The sequence below is a fragment of the Microcaecilia unicolor genome, chromosome 11, assembly GCF_901765095.1.
Source record: "Microcaecilia unicolor chromosome 11, aMicUni1.1, whole genome shotgun sequence".
Lineage (NCBI taxonomy): Eukaryota > Metazoa > Chordata > Amphibia > Gymnophiona > Siphonopidae > Microcaecilia > Microcaecilia unicolor.
Window position 1 is genome coordinate 137,309,895 of NC_044041.1, and position 24,929 is coordinate 137,334,823.

The 24,929-nt window shown below is 44.4% G+C and overlaps 1 protein-coding gene across 4 annotated transcripts in view; it reads left to right on the forward strand.

The window, feature by feature from the left end:
* The window catches only part of PC (pyruvate carboxylase), a 1,188,093-nt gene that overhangs the window by 209,004 nt on the left and 954,160 nt on the right, over positions 1–24,929 (forward strand). For all 4 annotated transcript variants that reach the window (XM_030220280.1, XM_030220278.1, XM_030220277.1 and 1 more), the window contains one exon: positions 2,280–2,464. In XM_030220280.1, coding sequence (XP_030076140.1) covers positions 2,280–2,464 — 185 coding nt within the window. The remainder of the gene's footprint in view (positions 1–2,279; positions 2,465–24,929) is intronic.

Genomic DNA, 24,929 nt, shown 5'->3' on the forward strand with positions numbered 1-24,929 from the left:
TCCAGAGCCTGAGGTGAGGGGGCACATTTTAGCCCCCCCCCCCCCCCCACCACCACCAACTTTGACGACCCCTGCCGACGACCCTCTCGACCCCCTCCCGCCGCCAACCCTCCCCTGCCGCCGCCGTTGTCGCCGTGGGCAACCTTTGCTGGCGGGGGACCCCAATCCCCGACAGCCCAGGCCCTCTTCTTCCCGCGAAGGCTTTGTTCTGTTTCTGACATCCTGTAGGTTGTACATGCAGGACGTCAGACTCACAGAAACAGAACAAAGCCTTGCAAGATGGCAAGTTTCCATGCATATCTCTCACCTACCCACCCCCATCCTGTTAGACTGTCACCGAAATGCTTTGATGCTTCACTTATATATACTGTCATCTATCAACGCTTGCTTATTTCCAATCTGATGAAGAAGAGCAACCTTCGAAAGCTATTCAAGAAATGTATTAAGTTATGTCCAATAAAAAAGGTATCATCTTATTTTCTTTTCCATGTTTTATTTTGTTTTATTTCTGTTGATTGCTAAATCATAAAGCAGTGAGACAGGATGTTCCTTCCTATCTGAAAATAACTCTCCTGACTTACAAATAGACCTTTAAGATCTAGGGGAACTGCTGGAAGATGTGGAAGGCATTAGAATGAGAGTCTAGTACAAATTAAACTAAAAGAAGAAACGGGCTCATTCAAAAAGATGTTGAAAACTTTTATTTACAAAGACCTTTGGAATATCTGAATAATATCATTTAGGCTTAGTAAGATATTGGCATGACATGAATGCTTATATTCCGTGAAACCTGGATAGCTCGACACGGATTACAAAAGCAAAGAGAACTGGGAATAGCCCTATGAACTTTGCATATTAAAAATTAACTAAATCCGCCAACCCTAAAAGCTTAATTTAAATATGTTTGAAAAAAAGCAAGTTTTCAAATGCTTCCTGAAGCTCAAATAAACCTGCTGGTATCTAAGTTTCATAGGACAGATATGTGAAAAATGATTTTAAAATACTCAAATAACAAACACCTTTACATTATATTACATTATACTAGACTTATATCCCGCTAATACCATGAATAGTTCCAAGCGGGCTACATATTAAACAACAGTGAATCACATGTTCAGATTTTACATATCACTCAGTTAATAAGTACAGTAAGGATGAAAGAAAATGAAGCCACATTGAGCCTGCAAATAGGAACCATGTAAACTTCATGCTACAAAACGGACTTTTCCCAAAAGAAAAAGGAAAAATCTTACCCCAATTCCTAAAGATACAAAGAAAAGCACGAGTGAATTAACCAATTACAGGCCAGTAGCATCCATACCACTAATAACCAAAATAACCGAAGGAATGGTAACTAAACAACTCACAAACTATCTAAACAAACACTCAATACTGCATGATGCCCAATCAGGATTCCGGTCAATTCATAGCACAGAAACAGTATTAGTCACCCTTATGACTAAATTTAAGCAAATAATTGCGACTGGCAACAATATACTCCTCCTACAATTTAACATGTCAAGTGCCTTCGATATGGTTGACCACGGAATCCTATTACACATACTTGAATACTTTGGCATTGGAGGAAATGTCCTGAATTGGTTCAAGGGGTTCCTAACCCAACGTTCGTATCAAGTCACATCAAATTCAACCACGTCTAAGGCATGGACACCTGAATGTGGAGTACCACAAGGTTCATCCCTCTCACCAACCATTTTCAACTTAATGATGATCCCTCTGGCAAAACTCCTATCAAACCATAACCTCAACCCATATATATATACGCTGATGTTATGACAATATACATGCTGGCTCCTCCCACGGCCAAATGCCTTGAATTTGGCCGGGGTTTGAGATGGCTGACATAACTTTCCATTATTGCTGAAAAACAAACCCGGCCATCTCAAACCTGGCGAACTCCACGGCATTTGGCTGGGCTAAACCGTATTATCGAAAAAAAAGATGGCCGGCCATCTTTTTCGATAATACGGTTCCGGCCAGCTGTAGCGCCGCCGCCAACATAGATCGCCGGCGATCTATTTGGCCGGCGATGTTCGATTATGCCCCTCTATGTTACTATGTCAGGACCTTGCCGGATGCTGTTAGCTTTAGGGCGAGCAAACACATTAATAGCATGCCAAGATGAGAAAATGAGTATCACCAGACATTTGGGCAGCCTAAAGTTTTGTCATCCATAGTGGAAAGATTCATGAGTTCATAGTCCTCATTTTCTATCATGGTGTATATATATGATAATGCTATATTGAATTTTTTTGTAGGTGAAATTGCAATCCGGGTTTTCAGAGCATGCACAGAGTTAGGAATCAGGACAGTGGCCGTCTATTCGGAGCAGGATACTGGACAGATGCACCGACAGAAGGCGGATGAGGCATATCTTATTGGCAAGGGGCTCCCTCCTGTCCAAGCCTACCTGCACATTCCTGACATCATCAAAGTGGCCAAGGTAAAAGAGATGGAGGGGAAATGTGATTGGGGGGGAGTACTCACTTGAGTGTCTCTGTGCAGGGTTAGTTCTTATTAGAGCCTATAGCACATGAACTCATTTTGAGTTTAGAATTAACAGATGGCTCCAGGTTATTGTGAAAATGTTTTACTCCTATAATGTACAAAGCTTTCTCTTCCCCCAAACAATGACTAATTACGCCAGGGTTGTCCAACCTCAGTTCTCAAGGGTCGCAATCCAGTCGGGTTTTCAGAATTTCCCAAATGAATATGCATTCATTCAATATAGTAACTATTATTCTCTGCTTGATGTATCAAAATTTCTTTATTCAAAAACTCAAATTTACATAAAAATACCTTCCCACAATCTTAACCACACATTCCTCTCATTCACACCAATCTAATAAAACCATATATTAATATCCCTCTATCCCTAGAGTTTCACAGTCCAGCTGTTGTAATAAACAGTCACATGTACTTTATGAAGCCCTATAGTGTAGTTAATAAAACTTCATTGGATGCCCCGCCACATATCTTCTATAATGTAATTGTCAATATATACAAAACAGTATTAAGGATTCTTCTTCGATGGCACACGCCACTACAGGTATTATTTCAAAATGTCCGTCCAGCTTTCTTGTAAACTCCAGCTGATGAGGGCACTGTTACATCCTGCAACTACTTCTTCCCTCTTTTATTCGGGCAAACTGTCGCCTCAATAATATCTTATCTGTTAGTATGTTTTTAACATAATTACACTACTGCTTAAACTCCGATTTTCTTATTTTGCAGTCACTCCCTCCTTCATGAAACCCAACACAGTCACTGCATTTCGCTAAGCGTCGTCAGGGGTTCAACTACAAAGTGCAGATTAACATTGTGAAAATCATATACATATCCTACTTAAGGTAAAATTAGTTCTTACCTGATAATTTTCTTTCCATTAGTCCCAGCAGATCAATCCAGAGACTTGTGGGTTACACATAGAGGGGCATAATCGAACGTCGCCAGCGATCTATTTTGGCGGCGGCGCTACAGCTGGCCAGAACCGTATTACTGAAAAAGATGGCTGGCCATCTTTTTTTTTCGATAATGTGGTTTAGCACGGCCAAATGCCAGAGTTCAACGGGTTTGAGATGGCTGGTTTTGATTTTCAGCGATAATGGAAAAAAATGCCGGCGATCTCCAACCCGGCGATATCCAAGGCATTTGGTCGTGGGAGGAGCCGGCATTTGTAGTGCACTGGTCCCCCTGACATGCCAGGACACCAACTGGGCACCCTAGGGGTCAGTGTGGTGGACTTCAGAAAAAGCTCCCACATGCATAGCTCCCTTACATTGGGTGCTAAGCCCCCCAACCCCCCCCCCAAAAAAAACCTACCACCCACAAATGTACACCACTACCGTAGCTCTTAGGGGTGAAGGGAGCAACTACATGTGGGTACAATGGGTTGTGGAGGGCTCCCATTTACCAGCACAAGTGTTACAGGTAGGGGGGGGGTGGGCCCAGGTCCACCTGCCTTAAGTGCACTGCGGTACCCACTAAAAGTGCTCCAGGGACCTGCATACATGCAGGCCTCTAGGACTTGTTGCTGATGTATAAACTTGGCACACCAGTTGACACCTGAAGACTAATCTCTTTGAAAAAGTCCTTTATTTGAATAAGCACGGAGAGACGGAATGAATTCTTTGCTTCGGTCTTCACCGAGGAAGATTTGGGTGAGATACCGGTGTTGGAAATGGTATTTCAAGCGGACGAGTCGGAGAAACTTACTGACTTCACGGTAAACCTGGAGGACGTAATGGGGCAGTTCAGCAAACTGAAGAGTAGCAAATCTCCTGGACCGGATGGTATTCATCCTAGATAGAACTGAAAAATGAGCTTGCGGAGCTACTGCTAGTGATATGCAACTTATCCTTAAAATCGAGCATGGTACCGGAAGATTGGAGGGTGGCCAATGTAATGCCAAGTTTTTAAAAAGGCTCCAGGGGAGATCCAGGAAATTATAGACCGATCAGTCTGACATCAGTGCCGGGGAAAATGGTAGAGGCTATTATTAAAAACAAAATTACAGAGCACATCCGAGGACATGGATTACTGAGACCAAGTCAGCACGGCTTTTGTGTGGGGAAATCTTGCCTGACCAATTTACTTCAATTCTTTGAAGGAGTAAACAAACATGTGGACGGTTGATATTGTGTATCTGGATTTCCAAAAGGCGTTTGACAAGGTACCTCATGAAAGGCTACAGAGGAAATTGGAGGGTGATGGGATAGGAGGAAATGCCCTATTGTGGATTAAAAACTGGTTGAAGGATAGGAAACAGAGAGTGGGGTTAAATGGGCAGTATTCACAATGGAGAAGGGTAGTTAGTGGGGTTCCTCAGGGGTCTGTGCTAGGACCGCTGTTTTTAAATATATTTATAAATGATTTAGAGATGGGAGTAACTAGCGAGGTAATTAAATTTGCTGATGACACTAAGTTATTCAAAGTTGTTAAATCGCGACAGGATTGTGAAAAATTACAAGAGGACCTTACGAGACTGGGAGACTGGGCGGCTAAATGGCAGATGACGTTTAATGTGAGCAAGTGCAAGGTGATGCATGTGGGAAAAAAGAACCCGAATTATAGCTACGTCATGCAAGGTTCCACATTAGGAGTTACGGACCAAGAAAGGGATCTGGGTGTCGTCGTCGATAATACACTGAAACCTTCTCCTCAGTGTGCTGCTGCGGCTAGGAAAGCGAATAGAATGTTGGGTATTATTAGGAAAGGTATGGAAAACAGGTGTGAGGATGTTATAATGCCGTTGTATTGCTCCATGGTGCGACCGCACCTTGAGTATTGTGTTCAATTCTGGTCGCTGCATCTCAAGAAAGATATAGTAGAATTGGAAAAGGTGCAGAGAAGGGTGACTAAAATGATAGCGGGGATGGGACGACTTCCCTATGAAGAAAGACTAAGGAGGCTAGGGCTATTCAGCTTGGAGAAGAGACGGCTGAGGGGAGACATGATAGAGGTATATAAAATAATGAGTGGAGTGGAACAGGTGGATGTGAAGCGTCTGTTCACGCTTTCCAAAAATACTAGGACTAGGGGGCATGCGATGAAACTACAGTGTAGTAAATTTAAAACAAATCGGAGAAAATTTTTCTTCACCCAACGTGTAATTAAACTCTGGAATTCGTTGCCGGAGAAAGTGGTGAAGGCGGTTAGCTTAGCAGAGTTTAAAAAGGGGTTGGATGGTTTCCTAAAGGATAAGTCCATAAATCGCTACTAAATAGACTTGGGAAAAATCCACGATTCCAGGAATAACATGTATAGAATGTTTGTACGTTTGGGAAGCTTGCCAGGTGCCCTTGGCCTGGATTGGCCGCTGTCGTGGACAGGATGCTGGGCTCGATGGACCCTTGGTCTTTTCCCAGTATGGCATTACTTATGTACTTATCAGAGGTTGTACCCCACTGGCAAAGAGTCTCCCTGGTACTGAGATTAGCAGTAGGTCAGAGCTGGCAGAATGGTGTACAATGCCCTTTTTCAGCAACATTCAAGGTAAGAACTAAGTGCTGTAACGTGGCTAACACATGAAAGGGATCTAAAACTGGCTTACAAAAATGGCCACTACCTCATGGACTACCGGAAACAAAACTGGACACACTCTGACCCAGTTAGCAGGGGGAAAAGCACCATGGGAGTAGAGCCCAGTACCCTACACCCACCACAGTGCATTGCTGATGTGACTCTCCAGTGCACCTAACAGAAAAGGTGTCACACTCACCCGAGAGCCACATCACAACCAGGGAAAGGCTGTCAGAGGATAGAACACATTCTGCTGTCATGGAGGTGGGTACGGCATTTGAGGCTGGCATACAGGCTGGCAAAAAGGTTTTTAGCTTTATTGTTTTAGTGTGGGAGGGGGTTGGTGACCACTGAGGGAGTACTTGAACTTTCGCCGGCATGGCAACAGGAAAGCGGCAATGCTGTCAAAAAAGCCACTTTCGATTATACCGATTTGGCCGCTTTTGCGAGATCGCCGACCATCTTCCGATTTATGTCGGAAGATGGCCAGCGATCACTTTCAAAAATAAGCCTGATAGTAACATAGTAGATGACGGCAGAGAAAGACCTGCACGGTCCATCCAGTCTGCCCAACAAGGTAAACTCATATATGCTACTTTTTATGTATACCTGAACTTGATTTGCATCTGCCATTTTCAGGGTAGAGACAATAGAAGTCTGCCCAGCAATAGCCCCGCTTCCCAACCGCTAGCCCCGCCTCCCACCACCGGCTCTGCCACCCAATCTCCACTAAGCTTCTGAGGATTCATTCCTTCTGAACAGGATTCCTTTATGTTTATCCCACGCATTTTTGAATTCCGTTACCATTTTCATCTCCAGGAGGGCATTCCAAGTATCCACCACTCTCTCCGTGAAAAAATACTTCCTGACATTTTTCTTGAGTCTGCCCCCCTTCAATCTCTTTTGTTGTTCTCTAGTTCTACCGCCTTCCCATCTACGGAAAAGGTTCGTTTGTGGATTAATACCTTTCAAATATTTGAACGTCTGTATCATTTCACCCCTGTTTCTCCTTTCCTCCAGGGTATACATGTTCAGGTCCGCAAGTCTCTCCTCATACGTCTTGTTATGCAATTCCCATACCATTCTTGTAGCTTTTCTTTGCACCGCTTCAATTCTTTTTACATCCTTAGCAAGATACAGCCTCCAAAACTGAACACAATGCTCTAGGTGGGGCCTCACCAACGACTTATACAGGGGCATTAAAACCTCTTTTCTTCTGCTGGTCACACCTCTCTCTATACACCCTAGCAACCTTCTGGCTACGGCCACCGCCTTGTCACATTATTTCGTCGCCTTCAGATCCTCAGATACTATCACCCCACGATCCCTCTCCCCGTCTGTACATATCCTCCTAACACATATGTCTCCCGTGGATTTCTACTCCCTAAGTGCATCACTTTGCATTTGTTTACATATCTCTTCAGTTACCTTAATGTTCTTTAAAATTTCTGTGGTGGGCCATTTTGAAGTTGGGGTGTCCTAGGCTGCAATTATTGTGCTTCAGGATCATTTTCTCTAGCTCACTGCACTCCTCTTTTGGCACCATGTATTGCTTTCACCGAGACTGCTTGCTGTCAGTGGAGTGCCTCTGTTTAGCCGAGAAGTTTGAACTTGTGTAATTTCTCTGTATGCCTGCTAATCCTTTTACCCCAAAGCAGGATAATCACAATTAACGAATCCTCCTTTTTCAGTTCAAGCAAGAGAGGCTTATCAGATCTGTTTCTTCCCTACTTTTGTAGAGGGACACAGGAGAGATGCAAAGTTGTTGATTTTCCCATAAGAAATGCATGGGGCAATAGAATTATGTGCATGTATCATACATCTTAAATTAGAAGAAAGTGTCACATTAAATATCTGGCAGAGCTGGAGATTAGAACTGAGGCTCCAGGAGAGAGACACACCCTGAGGTCACATGCATAGTCTTTTGGAAGGGCGGAGGCTAGAATTAGCTTCCCTGGAATTTTCCTGAGTCATTCCGCTAAAGCATTTCTTCTGCATGGTTAATTTGTTGAGGCTTAATCTTTTTCCACCTGTCTGAATACTAGAATCTCACTGTTTCAGTCTGAGTTTAGTCCCTTTCATCCTTATATGACTCCTTGTTCCAGGGCCTCTCTTCTATTAAAAGAGGCCTGCCTCTTGGGTACTGATACCTTTTGCAGGTGTTTTAATGTCTTAAACCTCCTCTATCCTATCCAAGGTTAGAAAATACCTGTATGTTTTGTTTCGGATATGGTTGAAGTAGCAGCCCTGTGGACCCACTCCATCCAGTCATCCACTTTTTGTATCTCCCTATCCATACATGTCAGACTCTCGCTGCCTAGCACATACGTCTCCCATGGATTTATACTCCCTAAGTGCATCACTTTGCATTTCTTCGCATTTAATTTTAATTGCCAAACCTTAGACCATTCTTCTAGCTTCCGCAGATCCTTTTCAATGTTTTCCACTCCCTCCCGGGTGTCCACTCTGTTACAAATCTTAGTATCATCCGCAAAAAGGCAAACTATACCTTCTAACCCTTCGGCAATGTCACTCACAAATATACTGAACAGACTCGGCCACAGCACCGATCCCTGAGGCACTCCACTACTCACCTTTCCCTCTTCCGAGCCATTAACCACCACCCTCTGGCGTCTGTCCGTCAACCAGTTCCTAATCCAGTTCACCACGTCGGGTTCTATCTTCAGTCTGTCAAGTTTATTCAAGAGCCTCCTGTGGGGAACCGTGTCAAAAGCTTTGCTGAAATCTAAGTAGATTACGTCCATAGCACGTCCCTGATTCAATTCTCCTGTCACCCAGTCAAAGAATTCAATGAGATTCGTTTTGCATGATTTACCTTTGGTAAAACCATGATGTCTTTGATCTTGCAACTTATTGGCTTCCAGGAAATTCACTATCCTTTCCTTCAGCATCGCTTTCATTACTTTTCCAATAACCGAAGTGAGGCTTACTTGCCTGTAGTTTCCAGCTTCTTCCCTATCACCACTTTTGTGAAGAGGGACCACATCCGCCGTTCTCCAATCCCATGGAACCTCTCCCGTCTCCAAGGATTTATTAAACAAATCTTTAAGAGGATCCGCCAGAACCTCTCTGAGCTCCCTCAATATCCTGGGGTGGATCCCGTCCAGTCCCACGGCTTTGTCCACCTTTAGATTTTCAAGTTGTTCATACACACTCTCTTTCGTGAACGGTGCTATATCCACTCCATTCTGATTTGTACTTTTGCTAATCCATTGCGGTCCTTTTCCAGGATTTTCTTCAGTGAAAACAGAACAAAAGTATCTATTTAGCAAATTTGCTTTTTCTTCATCATTATCTACATAACAGTTCGCAGCATCTTTCAGTCTCACAATTCCCTTTTTTGTTTTCCTCCTTTCACTAATAAACCTGAATACATTTTTGTCACCCCTCTTTACATTTCTACCCATTTGTGCTTTCGCCAGATGTATCTCTCTCTCTTGGCTTCTTTCCGTTTCATCCGGTATTCGTGTTCCTCTTCTTGAGTTTTTCTGTATTTCGTGAACACCAACTCTTTAGCTTTTATTTTCTCAGCCACTTGCTTAGAGAACCATATCGGTTTCCTTTTTCTCTTGCTTTTATTTACTCTCCTTACATAAAGGTTTGTGGCCCTATTTATAGCTTATTTCAGCCTGGACCACTGTCCTTCCACTTCTCGTTCGTCCTCCCAGCCCATCAGCTCCTTCCTCAGGTATTCCCCCATTTTACTAAAGTCAGCATGCTTGAAATCCAGGACTTTGAGTTTTGAGTGGCCACCCTCCACTTCAGCTGTCATATCAAACCAAACTGTTTGATGGTCACTGCTGCCCAGGTGGACATCCACTCGGACATTTGACACACTGTCCCCATTTGTGAGCACCAGATCCAGCCTCGCTCCCTCCCTCGTGGGTTCCATCACCATTTGTCTGAGCAGAGCACTTTGAAAAGCATCCACGATCTCTCTACTTCTTTCCGATTCCGCAGATGGAACCTTCCAATCTACATCCGGCAGATTGAAATCTCCAAGCAATAGCACCTCTCTCTTCTTTTCCAACTTTTGAATATCTGCGATCAGATATTTATCTAGTTCCTCCAATTGTGTCAGGGGTCTGTAGACAACACCCACGTGGACAGAGGTTCTATCATCTCTTTTTAAGGTGATCCATATCGCTTCTTCCTTTCCCCAGGCCCCTGTCATTTCAGTCGCTGCGATATCATTTCTCACATACAGAGCTACTCCTCCACCTTTATGACCATCTCTAGCCTTCCTAAATAGATTATAGCCTGGTATGTTTGCATCCCATTCATGGGAACCATTGAGCCACGTCTCCGTGATCGCAACAACGTCTAAGTCTGCCTCCAACATCAGGGCTTGAAGGTCATGAACTTTACTGCTTAGACTTCGAGCATTTGTGGTTATCGCTTTCCATCTATATTTCCTGGTATATGTTTTAACATTAGTGATTTGGGGGTAGCTTTTCTCTTTGGGTACCTTCATATCTTTTTGTTTCACCTTCATTGCTTTTTCTTCCGCCTCAGTTCTATTTTCAGGAATATTACAGTGCTGTAATGGAGCAAAAGAATTTTGTAGGGGCAACACTTGTGAGGGTGGATGCTTCTGTGTCACATAGCGAAGACTGCCTGAGCCTACCGTGAACCATCTATTCTTAGGTGGTTTTATCCTTTGAGGCAGTGGTGAGAATTTGGTATGATTCTGTGCAGTCCTAGAAGCTGCTTTTAAGTGCATCCAATTCCTGCTTTACTTTACTGAGCTCCTGTTTTAAACTAGCGAGCTGAAGACAGATAGGACAAGCCTTAAGTCTCCAGATGATTGGCCTTAAAACTAAAGCACCACAATTACTGCAAAGAATAAAAGTCATCCTGATTTGTTGAAATGGGTATGAACAGGTGTACTATGATGGGGTTAACAGCCTGCAAGATTGCCTGTGTGTGACTGAGGAGTAAAGTTAATGAGTTTTGGCTTGTCTGTATATGACTGGAAAACCCTGGGGTGGGTGGGTTTATCAGTCCCAGTGAGTCTGCCAAGTGCTGTATGAAAAATGTTCTCTAGGTATGACCAGAACTGATACAGTCTGATCAAAGAATTTCCAGTTGATTTAACTTTCAAATTCCACTAGAATATAACTAGGACTGGCAAAACCTTTCCACAAAGTTAGAATGCTACAGGACCAGAAGCAGTTAGAAAAGCTTATCCTCTATCAGAGCTAGGCAGGAAAGAGATTAGATCTATGGGTATAGTTGATAATGATTTTTGATTATCCTGCCAATATGGTACTGCCAACAGTGAGAGAAGCTTGATGAATAAGTTTAAGGAAGAGAAGGTAAAATGGTATCCTTTGTGATATATAATAAGAATAGCAGCCAATGGATATGTTAACAGAGGTCCTTTTTATCTAGAGCAGTAAGCCCGTGATGGTGAACAGAAGACTGGGGATTCCTGTGATTATGAAGGGTTTACTTTACAGAGACAATTGTAATTAGGGTGGAGTTAATTTGTGATAGGTAGTGTATTTGGGAAAGCTATGTCCCTCTACCAACAGGTGGAGATAGAACTTCAGAGGTTTACTATATGTGGTCATGTGCAGTCACTTTAACTTCAGTATTGTCGATACCAAAGCAGTGGAAGACGAAAGAGGAAGCCCTCTCCTGCCTGCATAAAGCCTATGTAAGCTCCTCAACCGCTCCTGCGGAAGGGTAACAGAAGGTTTCCTTTATGTTTTGATTTGTTTTGCCTTTTTTTTTTGTAGCCAAAAATCAAATGAAGGAATCTGATGAAACTGAGGCAAATAGAAGAAAACACTCAACCCAGAACAACAAAGGGTGGGCCTCTGGATTGATCTGTTGGGATTATTGGAAAGAAAATTATGAGGTAAGAACTAATTTTACCTTCCATAGCATCCCACAGATCAATCCAGAGACTTGTGGGATGTACCAAAGCAGTCCTCAAGTGGGGCGGGGTACTACAACGTCAGCAGACTGGAGCAATGATCCAGAGGCCACGGTTACATGCGCTGCCATGTCAAATCTGGAATGCCTAGCACTGCCAAGCCTGCAATGCCTGGCAAGGGAAGGACAGCAGATCAAGTGTGCGATCTGCAAAAGCCATCCACAGCAGGACAGAGGACCAAGTGGCTGAACTGCAAAGGGCAGCCACGGAAGCCAGACGGGACAAAGAAAAGGAAGTCAACTGCGCTCTGAAATAAAGCGCTGCCACCCGCAACAGAAGAGTCTGTCCCATACGGAGGCCAGCTGAAGAAATTGCCTCGCTCAGCCAACGGCCACTGCGCTCTTGAAGCCAGATCCCCTTTCTTGTGACCAGCCAGAGAACAACATGAGGGTATGCCTGGAGGCATTTCTGCTCAGCAGGTCAGGAATCTGATGATCCTACCGCAGTGCAGGTGTTTCGTAAGGAGTCACCACCTTCCTATATACCTAAGGCTCTCCAGGTTCTGTATATTGAGATAAGTAGGCGGGTGTCCTATAGGGTGTAGGCCACTAGGGGGCGCTACAAGAAGGTGGAGGTCGCTAGGACCGGGGAGAGCCCTGGGAGGCCCACAGGTGTAGGAGATTATGGGCTGGGTCCTGGGTGGCTAATTAACCACTTTATACCCCACCTGAGTTGTGAAAGGAAGGGAAGTGAGCTAGCAGCAGGAGAAGGGAGAGCCCCTGAAAGATACTGGCTAACCTTATGGACTTGGGGTGGACTGGGTGTCCAAAGGAGATCAGCAGGCTGAAAATCCTGGGGTAAGAAGTCCCTAAATCATTAGTGTTTGACTGGGTGTCCTCAGTACTTATAGGAACTGTGTGTTCAAAGAGGGACTGTGTGTCCGAAGAAGAAAAGACTGTGTGTCTAGAACTGTGTGTTCAAAGGACAGACTGTGTGTCTAAAGTACTGAGAGAAGCAGGCGGCAAAGCCTGGGGTTGAGAGTCCCCAAAGTATTGGTGTAGTACTGAGCCCATGTATCTGTGTGGGGAGGCTCAGTGTGAAGATCTATGAAAGTATAAAGTATTAAGCTAGAAGAAGTGTGCCCAGGGGCTGGAATAAAGAGTTGCCTGAGAAATATGCAGTTGGTGAGACCTGCTTAATTTGCTGAGTGGAAACCAGGTCACCCTGAGTGAGAAGGGGTAGCACACTAATCTGCATATGATTTGCATATTGAGAACCAGGTCACCCTGAGTGAGAAGGGGGATATCACAATATGTCTTCTTCTGATCCTGCCACCACTACATCTGCCAATCTTAAAATGGTGAGTACTAGAAGACTGCTACAGTCTTTCACAGTGCATAAGGCTATGTAGGAAGTCATTTCTGCTCAGTGGGTCATCCTAGGCACTGACCCACTATACTGAGGCGTAGCTAGGTGGGGTGCAAGGGGAGCAGCTGCTCCCCTAAAAGGATTTTGAATAAAATGGTGCTTATGTGGAACAGCACTTCAGCTTCATACTGATGCCTGTTCTACAAAAGGTCTGCTCCTCCTGACATCAAAACCGCTATGCCTACATCTTCCAATCTAAAAATGGCGAGCCTTCATATGGTACCTTCCTATGGTCCCGAGCAAAGCAACAAGCGGAGCTCACTGATCACTTCCAAATAGTATAGGAGTATATGGTGAACATCCAAGAAGCGGGAAGACAAAAAGGTGGAATGAGATGGAAGGCAGAAACCACCGTATGCAAAAAAAGACAGGACTGTGCGTCTGTCACCAGTAGAAGTCCAGAGGATCTCAAACAGATGAAGTCGGGAGTTCTGAGAACCTGCCTGGATTGGATTGCTAAAGAAAACTAGGCTGCCCAGGACGATAGTCCTGGTGTCGTAAAGATAAGGGCGAGCCTGACCCGACCGAAAAGAACTTGTAGACATGTCCTCAGGAAGACGCTGAGTCTGTAAATCACCCAGGTCTTCCACCAACTTCATGGAGTCCTCAAACAATATTTGCCCTGAAAAGTGAGCTGAACCAGCCATCGTTAGAAGCAGCGCAACCACATCAAATGACAGGCTGTAACCGCAAAAAACGTCTGACGCCCAAAACAAATCATAGAAGAAAATTGGCAGTTAAGCCAGCCTCTATTCCAAATTTGGCAAGTGAAGAGGTGGTCGACTGTCTGCCTTCTGGAAGGGAGCCGAAATCTGTTGCCGCCTACTACGGCACACCCTAGCAGCCTAGAAGCTGCAGATGCCACCTCCATAAATACATAAGTAATGCCACACTGGGAAAACACCAAGGGTCCATTGAGCCCAGCATCCTGTCCACGACAGCGGCCAATCCAGGCCAAGGGAACCTGGCAAGCTTCCCAAATGTACAAACATTCTATACATGTTATTCCTGGAATTGTGGATTTTTCCCAAGTCCATTTAGTAGTTTATGGACTTGTTCTTTAGGAAACCTCTAACCCCTTTTTAAACTCTGCTAAGCTAACCGCCTTCACCACGTTCTCTGGCAATGAGTTCCAGAGTTTAATTATGCGTTGGGTGAAGAAATAGTTTCTCCAATTTGTTTTAAATTTACTACATTGTAGTTTCATCGCATGCCACCTAGTCCTAGTATTTTTGGAAAGCGTGAACAGACGCTTCACATCCACCTGTTTCACTCCACTCATTATTTTATATACCTCTATCATGTCTCCCCTCAGCCGTCTCTTCTCCAAGCTGAAAAGCCCTAGCCTCCTTAGTCTTTCTTCATAGGGAAGTCATCCCATCCCCGCTATCATTCTAGTCGCCCTTCGCTGCACCTTTTCCAATTCTACTATATCTTTCTTGAGATGCAGCGACCAGAATTGAACACAATACTCAAGGTGCGGTCGCACCATGGAGCAATACAACGGCATTATAACATCCTCACACCTGTTTTCCATACCTTTCCTAATAATACCCAACATTCTATTCGCTTTCCTAGCCGCAGCAGCACACTGAGGAGAAGGTTTCAGTGTATTATCGACGACGACACCCAGATCCCTTTCTTGGTCCGTAACTCCTAATGTGGAACCTTGCATGACGTAGCTATAATTCGGGTTCTTTTTTCCCACATGCATCACCTTGCACTTGCTCACATTAAACGTCATCTGCCATTTAGCCACCCAGTCTCGTAAGGTCCTTCTGTAATTTTTCACAATCCTCTCGCGAGTTAACGACTTTGAATAACTTTGTGTCCTCAGCAAATTTAATTACCTCGCTAGTTACTCCCATCTCTAAATCATTTATAAATATATTAAAAAGCAGCGGTCCTAGCAGTGACCCCTGAGGAACCCCACTAACTACCCTTCTCCATTGTGAATACTGCCCATTTAACCCCACTCTCTGTTTCCTATCCTTCAACCAGTTTTTAATCCACAATAGGACATTTCCTCCTATCCCATGACAATTTCTTCTGTAGCCATTCATGAGGTACCTTATCAAACGCCTTTTGAAAATCCAGATACACAATATCAACTGGCTCCCCTTTGTCCACATGTTTGTTTACTCCTTCAAAGAATTGAAGTAAATTGGTCAGGCAAGATTTCCCCACACTAAGGCCGTGCTGACTTGGTCTCAGTAATCCATGTCCTTGGATGTGCTCTGTAATTTTGTTTTTAATTATAGCCTCTACCATTTTTCCCGGCACCGATGTCAGACTCACCGGTCTATAATTTCCCGGATCTCCCCTGGAACCTTCTTTAAAAATCGGCGTTACATTGGCCACCCTCCAATCTTCCGGTAACACGCCCAATTTTAAGGATAAATTGCATATCACTAACAGAAGCTCCGCAAGCTTGTTTTTCAGTTCTATCAGTATAGGATGTATACCTTCCAGTCCAGGAGATTTGCTACTCTTCAGGTTGCTGAACTGCCCCATTAGAGGATGCAAACAGGTGCAGTCTCTAAGCACATCTCCGACTAAGTCCAGCTGACACTCAGGTTATATACTTTTTTCTATCACCATATAATTCTAATAGTTTGCAAGTATTAGACCCTCCCCCAATATTGTTAAACATGGGCTTCTACAGCTGATCAAGATTATTAAGGTGGTCCAGAGCAACATCATACCGATTAGAATATTTATTCAGTTGCTTCACAGTCCATTTCACCAGCAACCTCTTATCTTATGCCTCCAGGCCTGATAAGCTGCAAAAAGCCCCTAACCACATTCTGTCCTACGCCCCTGGCTGGAACATTTTTGCTCTAGGTTCCTCTTTCTGCAAGCCTGCAAGCTAGCTTGCCACAAAGTACAACCTCTGGGTCACACAGAGGCTATGCTTTTAGTTTTAGTTGTTAGCCTCAGGCTTACAGGACTTTGGTTCAGAGAAGGCCCAGACAGGTTCATTATTATCATCACCCATCCAGCTCTTCCTGTTTCTCACCTAACCGACCCCTTCCCTCTTCCTGTGAGAATGTCATTGGAATGCTTTTATATTTTGCTTATCTATTTGTCAACATTTGTTCATTTCTGATCTGAAGAAGGGTTACCTTTGAAAGCTAATCAAATAATGTATTAAGTTAGTCCAGTAAAAAAAGGTATTCTTTTATTTTATATGTTTTGTTTTATTTCTATATATTACCTAGAAATAGAAAAAAATCACTCTTAACTGCTGTGTTCTGTACCATCTTCAATCTTTTTACTATGCCAATTCAAATAATCTCATCATTTAAAATTTAATATACTTTTAAAAAAAGGACAAACAACTTACCAATGCTCACAGCAAAATGGACACAAACTGTTCTTAACACGAACAGAAGCCATGCATGATGGGAAGATTTTATCTAACACTTCCTGGTGTGCTCTTAAAAATGGGAAACCTTGTGTCAATTTCCTAACCCACAATTCAAAATAAAACTAAGCAACTTGACATCACAGATCAGTAATGAACATTTGAATCTCTTGTTCCTCACCTCTCAACCCCTATTGGCTGCTTATAGTTGGCATCCCAGGTTCTTTTGGGCATTATTTCACTGCTGTGACCATGAATGCTAAAGGTGTGGACTTAGTGGGGCCTTGCAGGCTTCGTGGTCTGATCTGTCCCACATGGTGGTTTCTCCTGCAGACACAACAGCTACAGCACAGCTAGCTCCCCAGGACAATACTGAGGATAGCTCGCAGGATTTAAGGTAAAAAATTGCGCCAAGTTGAAGTGTCTCCTGTCTCATCTGTAAAAACGTTTGTCGTCGCCTTTGCGTTTCCCTCGCTAGATCTGGAAAAACACGAGTTTGCAAACCACGAAAGGTTTTTTCTTTATTCTGAAAAACTTCTTTAAAATCCAGATCTTGTCTGAAGGTAACGCTACTGTGGCCAACATAGTAGTTGGTGTTATCTGTTCTGAATCTGACATTTCAAGAAGGGCAGAAACATCCAATGGTTGCGCATTCTGAATATTATTCCTTTGTAAAGGATCCAAACCCTTCACAGGTATATAAAAAACCTGTGAAAAGGGTGGCATATCTTTATCTTCTATGTCTAGAATTTCTCTGAGGTAATTTTTTAGCATCTCCCAAGGGGAGATAAATGGTTGTCGTGGAAAATTTATAAAACGCAGATTATTAGATTTTGAAGTATTTTCCAGCATTTCTGATTTTCTCCTTAAATTAACCAATCACAGCAAACAGCAATGCTTAACATTGTTGTTTGCTGTGATTTCAACTCTAAAACATCCTTTTCCTGTTTAGCCAAATCTGCTTTAACTATTTTCACCTCATTCTCAATTTCTGTTACCTTCCCATCTAATATCACAACTTCATTTCTTATTTTCCTCATCTGGGGGCACAAAAACTTCCCCATTTCTGCAATCAACTGCCATAGATTGTCCAATGTCACTTCATCTGGTTTCTGAAAAAGTTTAGCAAATGCAATGCTCTCACTCTCTTCCTGTGAAACATGTTTCTCACCTTCCAATGTCCCTCGCAACTCCTGTGTTTTTCCGGCAGTGTGAGATAACAGGGAAGAAGCTGACAAATCTCCCACGTTCTCCGTTAAGGCTAACACTGCCTCCCGTCCAGTTCCACCCTGTAACACTTCGGTATTCAGGGCTAAGGACGCCACCACCGGAGAACTACTTCTCACAGGCTGGGGAGGAGGGGCCCTTGTATCGGGGCTCAAAGAAACTTCCAGTTCAAGGTTCAGCTCCTGGTCTCCTATCCTGGGCTGTTCCAGCGAACTGCTCACCGACGCTGCTGTTGAAACCTGAGCTCGTTGCAGATAAGATTCAATCAAGCCAGAAGATATCAAAGGTCTTTGCTGCTGGGCTGCAGTAGCAGCAGCTCTGCCCCTTCTCTTCGGCATTACAAGGTAATTAGAGAGTAACAGTAAAATCTGGAGGAGCTCTAAAACACGTCTGTCTCAGTCAGCGGCCATCTTGGAACTAGACATTCGACAATATTAGAAGAGCACTATACATGATACACAGTGCACACATTAGCAAAACCCCATTATGCCTACTGTCACTAGATGCCGAAAAGGCATTTGACAGAGTGAGCTGGCCCTTCCTAGTCGCAGTAACAGAGCAGATGGGTATCACGGGACAGTTCAGGACCTGGCTGCATTTGATCTATGACACCCCGAAAGCTGCGGTGCGAGTGAATGGCCACCTCTCATGTCCGTTCCAACTCCAAAGAGGCACTAGACAGGGATGTGCCATGTCCCCACTACTGTTTACCCTGGTGATGGAACCGTTAGCTATACAAATTAGGGCTCAGAGTGAGATTAGAGGTCTAAGATGGGCAGGAATGGAGACCAAGCTTCTTTTATTTGCAGATGACATTTTACTCATCCTGAAAGATCCGGCAACTTCCTTCCCAAAAATTAAGGAGGTGACCCAGAGTTATGGGGCGGTATCGGGGTTTAAGATCAACTATGATAAGTCAGAGGCTCTGGGGGTCCTGGTCCCTAGAGAAGTAATAGAACAATTACAGCAACAATTTCCATTCAGATGGGCCACCAAATATATTCGCTACCTAGGAGTTAATATTCCACGGAGCGTAGAGGAACTGTTCAAATATAACTTCCCTGATAAAGTACGTGACCTCTTTGAATAGCTAGAGAGATGGGAGGGACTGACCCTTTCGTGGATGGGGAGAGTTAGTGCGGTGAAAATGATAATTCTCCCAAACTTCTGTACTTATTTATGGCGATCCCAATAGACATGCCAGAGGGATTTCTGAGGAATTTGCAGAGAAAAGTATTTGCATTCATATGGAAAAAGAGACCCCTGAGGGTACGTAGCGAAATGCTGTATCAATCAATCAAGCTGCTCACCTAAAAATTCTAGCATCCTGGCTACAAAAATCAGGTAAGATAGGAATTAAACTAGATCAATGGTGGCTAGATCCAGTTCCACTTCAGGCAGTGCCCTGGTTTCCGAGTACTAAATTAAGAGAGATAATAAAAGAAAAGCCCCCCACTGCTCCGCTGGCCCCTGTTGATATGGTACAAGGTGCGGGAAAAACTCTTCCCGGAGAGGACATACTTTAAGCATATGTTCCTCAGGTTTGCTCCTCAGTTTGGACCGGGCCTGATAGATGAAGCATATTTAGAATGGGAAAAATTAGGCCTCTATGAGCTAGGCCAGATGTATGAACAAGATAATATGGTCTCCTACTCAGTCCTATGCCAGGAACATAGGCTCTCCCCTTTACAGGCATTCAAATACTACCAGGTACGTGACTTTTATTAGGCGGAGAGCGGAAGAAGAACTTAACATCTGAAACTCTCATGGAACAAAATATGCACAGGTGGGGAGGTAGAGGTGCGATAACACATTTGTATAAGGCCCTTCTAGCATCTGATAACCCAGTAGAATATTACGCATCTAAATGGGGAAAATGCAATGGGAGTGACATATGGGGTCACTAGGTGGTCACATTCTCTCAGGTCATTGCTGCGAGTATCCATGTCGAGTGCATTGGTTGAAAACGGTTATAAGTTCTTATATTGCTGGTACTATACTCCTAGCAGACTAGTAAAAATGTATAAATCAGGATCTGATCGGTTTTGGTTGGCGACAGTGTGGCCTAAAGGGTGACATGTTTCACATATGGTGGACTTGTACGCACGTACATCAGCTCTGGTCAAAAATAGTGGACTTACTGTGTGAGATAACAGAGGTGATATATCCCCTAAGCATGGACTGTTGCTTATTACATTTTAAACCGAGGGGAGTTCAGAAATCCACTCATCACTTTGCCACCTACCTATTTGTGGCATGCAAATTGCTCATTGCGACGGCCTGGAAAAAACCATGTCTGCCTGGGACCCAATCGGTTCTGGAGAAATTGGACAGGATCCAGTTGGTGTCAAAGCTTACGGCTATCAGAAAAGGACAGATTGCACAATATTATAAACTATGGGAAGTATATGACAAATGGAAGGGAACCAACCAAGCAACAGCCTCTTATCTGTTCCAGACTAACCTCGGGGGGGGGGGGGGGGGGTTAGGTTAGGGGGGGTTGGGAGAGGGAATAAGGGGGCAAACATGTGATAGTAACCTGTTAAATATGTTTTTGTGCTCTGTATGTATAGGCAAACAGAAAATAACATGATGTAAATTAAGGCACAGGATATGTTGCGCCTTGGATATTGTATTATATTGGAAAAATCATAAATAAATGATAAAAAAAAAAAGGAAATGGAATTATACAACTTTATCGATGGTACCTCTCTCCATCTCGCATGATGTGTTTTGCTCCCAGTGGGAGTAGTAAATTTTGGAGGGATTGTGACCAGGAGGGTGGGTACTTTCATGTGTGGTGCGGGTGCCCTGTGGCTCATCAATTCTGGGAGGACTGTGCTAAGATGTTTACGGATATGTTCTCTTGTACAGTGAAAGCTAACCCTACTGTTTTTCTGCTTAGTCTTACTTCTGACACACTATCACTGGACACTGTTCAGGTGTTGCTACCATGTCTGGCCATAATGTAGCGAGAGGTGGCAAGACATTGGTGATCAGCAACACTCCCACCATGGCCCTGCATAAAGTGTGCCTTTTGGGATGCTGCTTATATGAGCAGACTGACACAAAAGAGAGGGTAAAACAGCATATAAAATAATACAGAAACAAAAAAGCAACACTGGGCCTTCAGGATTGAGATGATCAAAGTCTCTTGTTTATTAATTGAAGGCCCAGTGTTGCTTTTTTGTTTCTATATGAGCAGTGGCGCACCAAGGGGGGGGAGCGGTGGGGGCAATCCGCCCCGGGTGCACGCCGCTGGGGGGGTGCCGCCGCCGCCACCGCGCGCGCCTGCCTGCCCTTCGTTACATGCTCCCTCTGCCCCGGAACAGGTTACTTCCTGTTCCAGGGCAGAGGGAGCATGGAACGAACGAAGGACAGGCGCGTGCGGCACCCCCCCAAGCAGCGTGCACCCGGGGGGGGGGGGGGTTCTTTCGCGGGGGGGGGGGTCGCGCTGCATCCGGGGGGCGCTGCACCTGGGGGCGGGGCGCATTGGCAATCTGCCCCGGGTGTCAGCCCCCCTAGGAACGCCACTGTATATGAGCAGACTGACAGCTCAGTGGAGGAATAGACTTGCTACATTTGATAGACAATGGGCACTCTTTTTGAAGTAGTATCAGAATTTTCAGGTTTAAGTGCTTAGCCCCTTGTTTTTGCGGATACTGGATATGGCTGTACTAGAGTTTGGTTGGCTTGGGCTCTTCATCAGGCATGCTTGGTGTGGGGGTGGGGAGTGTTTATTTGAGTTCCTTTTTGGAGTGAAAATTGTTAAAATGTACTTGTGTTTGAAGTTGTAACTGATTGATATTTTGTATTCTACTTCGCTAACACAGAAAAATAAAGTAATTAAAAAAAAAGCCAAACTAATCAACATGTTCAGCAGCAGTCTAAAACAAAACGCCAATTTTTCAAAGACATACTTTAGGACCATTAAATACCAAATCCGAAAAAAGCACATGGTTCGGGATAAGGTATCTTGCAAAGGATACCTCACAAACAGGGAAGATAGGGTTTCTGGATAGTGAGGTTGCGCAACAGAACATGGTAGGCCAGGTGCCCTTAAATACAACTAAAGATAAGACAAAAGATGGCAAATCAGTAGTGTCCAGTACTAAGCATCATGCAAATAGGATGGGAGAGTTGGAATATATTGCACTAAATGAAAAATTGGATATAATAGGCATTACTGAGACCTGGTGGAAGGAGGATAACCAGTGGGACACTGTCATACCGGGGTACAAAGTATATCGTAGTGATAGGGTAGACCAGACTGGTGGAGGGGTAGCATTGTATATTAACGAGAGCCTGACTCAGATAGATTACAAATTCAGCAGGACACAAATCACACCCTTGAATCATTGTGGGTTGAAATTCCATGTATAAAAGGGAAAAGGACGGTGATAGGAGTGTACTACCGTCCGCCTCGCCAGGATGAGCAGGTAGACGCAGAAATGATAAAAGAAATCAGAGAGACAAACGAAATGGGCAATGTGATAATAATGGGTGGCTTCAATTATCCAAATATAGACTGGGTAAATGTAACATTGGGACACGCCAGAGAGGTACAATTCCTTGATGAAATCAAGGACAGCTTTATGGAGCAGCTGGTGCAGGAGCCGACGAGAGAAGGAAAAATTCTAGATTTGGTCCTTAGTGGAGCGCATGATCTGGTGAGGGACGTTATGGTACTGGGGCCACTTGATAACAGTGATCATAATATGATCAGTTTTGATATCAACCTTGAAGTAACTATACACAGGAAGTCAAATACGTTAGCGTTTAACTTTAAAAAAGGAGATCATGATAAAATGAGAAGAACGGTGGAAAAAAAAAACTTAGGGGGACAACTGAGAGGGTAAAAACTGTACAACAGGCATGGACGCTGTTCAAAAATACCATCCTGGAGGCTCAGGCCAAACATATTCCACAAATTAGAAAAGAAAGACGGAACTCCAAAAGACAGCCGGCCTGGTTGAAAAGTGAGGTGAAGGAAGCTATTAGGGCTAAAAGAAATGCCTTCAGAAAATGGAAGAAGGAACTGTCTGAAAATAACAAGAAGCAGCATAAGGAGTGTCAAAGCAAATGCAAGATGCAGATGAAGAAGGCCAAGAGGGATTACGAAAAAAAGATTGCATTAGAGGCAAAAAAGCATAGTAAAAAAATTTTTTGGTATATTAAAAGCAGGAAGCCAGCAAAATAATCGGTTGGGCCGCTGGATGACCGAGGGGTAAAAGGGGCGATCAAGGAAGACAAAGACGTAGCGGAGAGATTGAATGAATTCTTTGCTTCGGTCTTCACCGATGAAGATTTGGGTGGGATACCGGTGTCGGAAATTATATTTCAAGCGGATGAGTCGGAGAAACTTACTGAATTCACGGTAAACCTGGAGGACGTAATGGGGCAGTTCAGCAAACTGAAGAGTAGCAAATCTCCTGGACCGGATGGTATTCATCCTAGAGTACTGATAGAACTGAAAAATGAGCTTGCGGAGCTACTGCTAGTGATATGCAATTTATCCTTAAAATCGAGCATGGTACCGGAAGATTGGAGGGTGGTCAATGTAACGCCCATTTTTTAAAAAAGTTCCAGGGGAGATCCGGGAAATTATAGACCGGTGAGTCTGACGTCGGTGCCGGGGAAAATGGTAGAGGCAGTGGTGTGCTGGTAAATTTTTAACAACAGGCTCTCTCCCCGGTCCACCTCTGCGCCCCCCCCAAAATTGCACAGCTGGTTATAGCCGGGGTGGGGGCAATGCATTACTCTCTCCAGGAAAAAAAAATTAAATGATCCCAGGTTCCAATCTAATTCATGTTTAATATGGGATAAAATGCCGTAAGTAAATATAAACTTTTAACATTCAGCACCTGATTCTTAAAGTGGACATATTCCAAACACTATAATGAAAATAAAATTATTTTTTTCTACCTTTGTTTGGTGACTTTGTTTCTCTGATCATGCTGGCCCAATATCTGATTCTGCTGCTCTCTATCTGTTCCCTTGACTCTGTTTCCAGGGTTTCCTTTCCATTTATTTCTTTTCTTTCCTCCTTTCTTCTTCATTTCTGGTCCTCCGCAGACTTGACTGTACAGTGGATCCAGCTTCTGCCTATTTTCTCCATCCATGTGCAGTTTCTCTCCTCACTCCTCACTTTTCCCTCATCTAATCTCCTTCCTCTATCTTCCCTCCATATCCAGCATTTCTTCTCTCTCCCTTCCCTCCCCTCCATCCATGTCCAGAATTATTCTTGCCCTCCCCTCCATCCATGTCCTAAACTCTCCTCTCTCCCCCGCCCCCCTCTATCCATCCATACCCAGCAATTCTCTTCTCTCCCCTGCCCCTCTACCCATCCATGCCCAGCAATTCTCTTCTCTCCTCTGCCCCCCTCTATCCATTCATGCCCAGCAATTCTCTTCTCCCCTGCCCTCCATGCCCAGCAATTCTCTTCTCTCCCCTGCCCTCCATGCCCAGCAATTCTCTTCTCTCCCCTGCCCTCCATGCCCAGCAATTGTCTTCTCTCCCCTGCCCCCCTCTACCCATCCATGCCCAAGAATTGTCTTCTCTCCCCTGCCCCCCTCTACCCATCCATGCCCAAGAATTGTCTTCTCTCCCCTGCCCCCCTCTACCCATCAATGCCCAAGAATTGTCTTCTCTCCCCTGCCCCCCTCTACCCATCCATGCCCAGCAATTGTCTTCTCTCCCCTGCCCCCCTCTACCCATCCATGCCCAGCAATTCTCCTCCCTCCCCTGCCCTCCCCTCCTGCTCCCATCCATGTCCAATGATTTTCCGTTGCCTCCATTCTCCCCTCCTGCTCCCATCCTTGTCCAGCGATTCTCCTCCCTCCCCTGTCCTCCCCTCCCGCTCCCAAACATGTCCAGCGATTGTCTTGCGCCCCCACCGTCCCCTCCTGCTCCCATCCATCTTTTTTTATTACCTCCTCCGTTGAAGCGCCGCGATAAAGC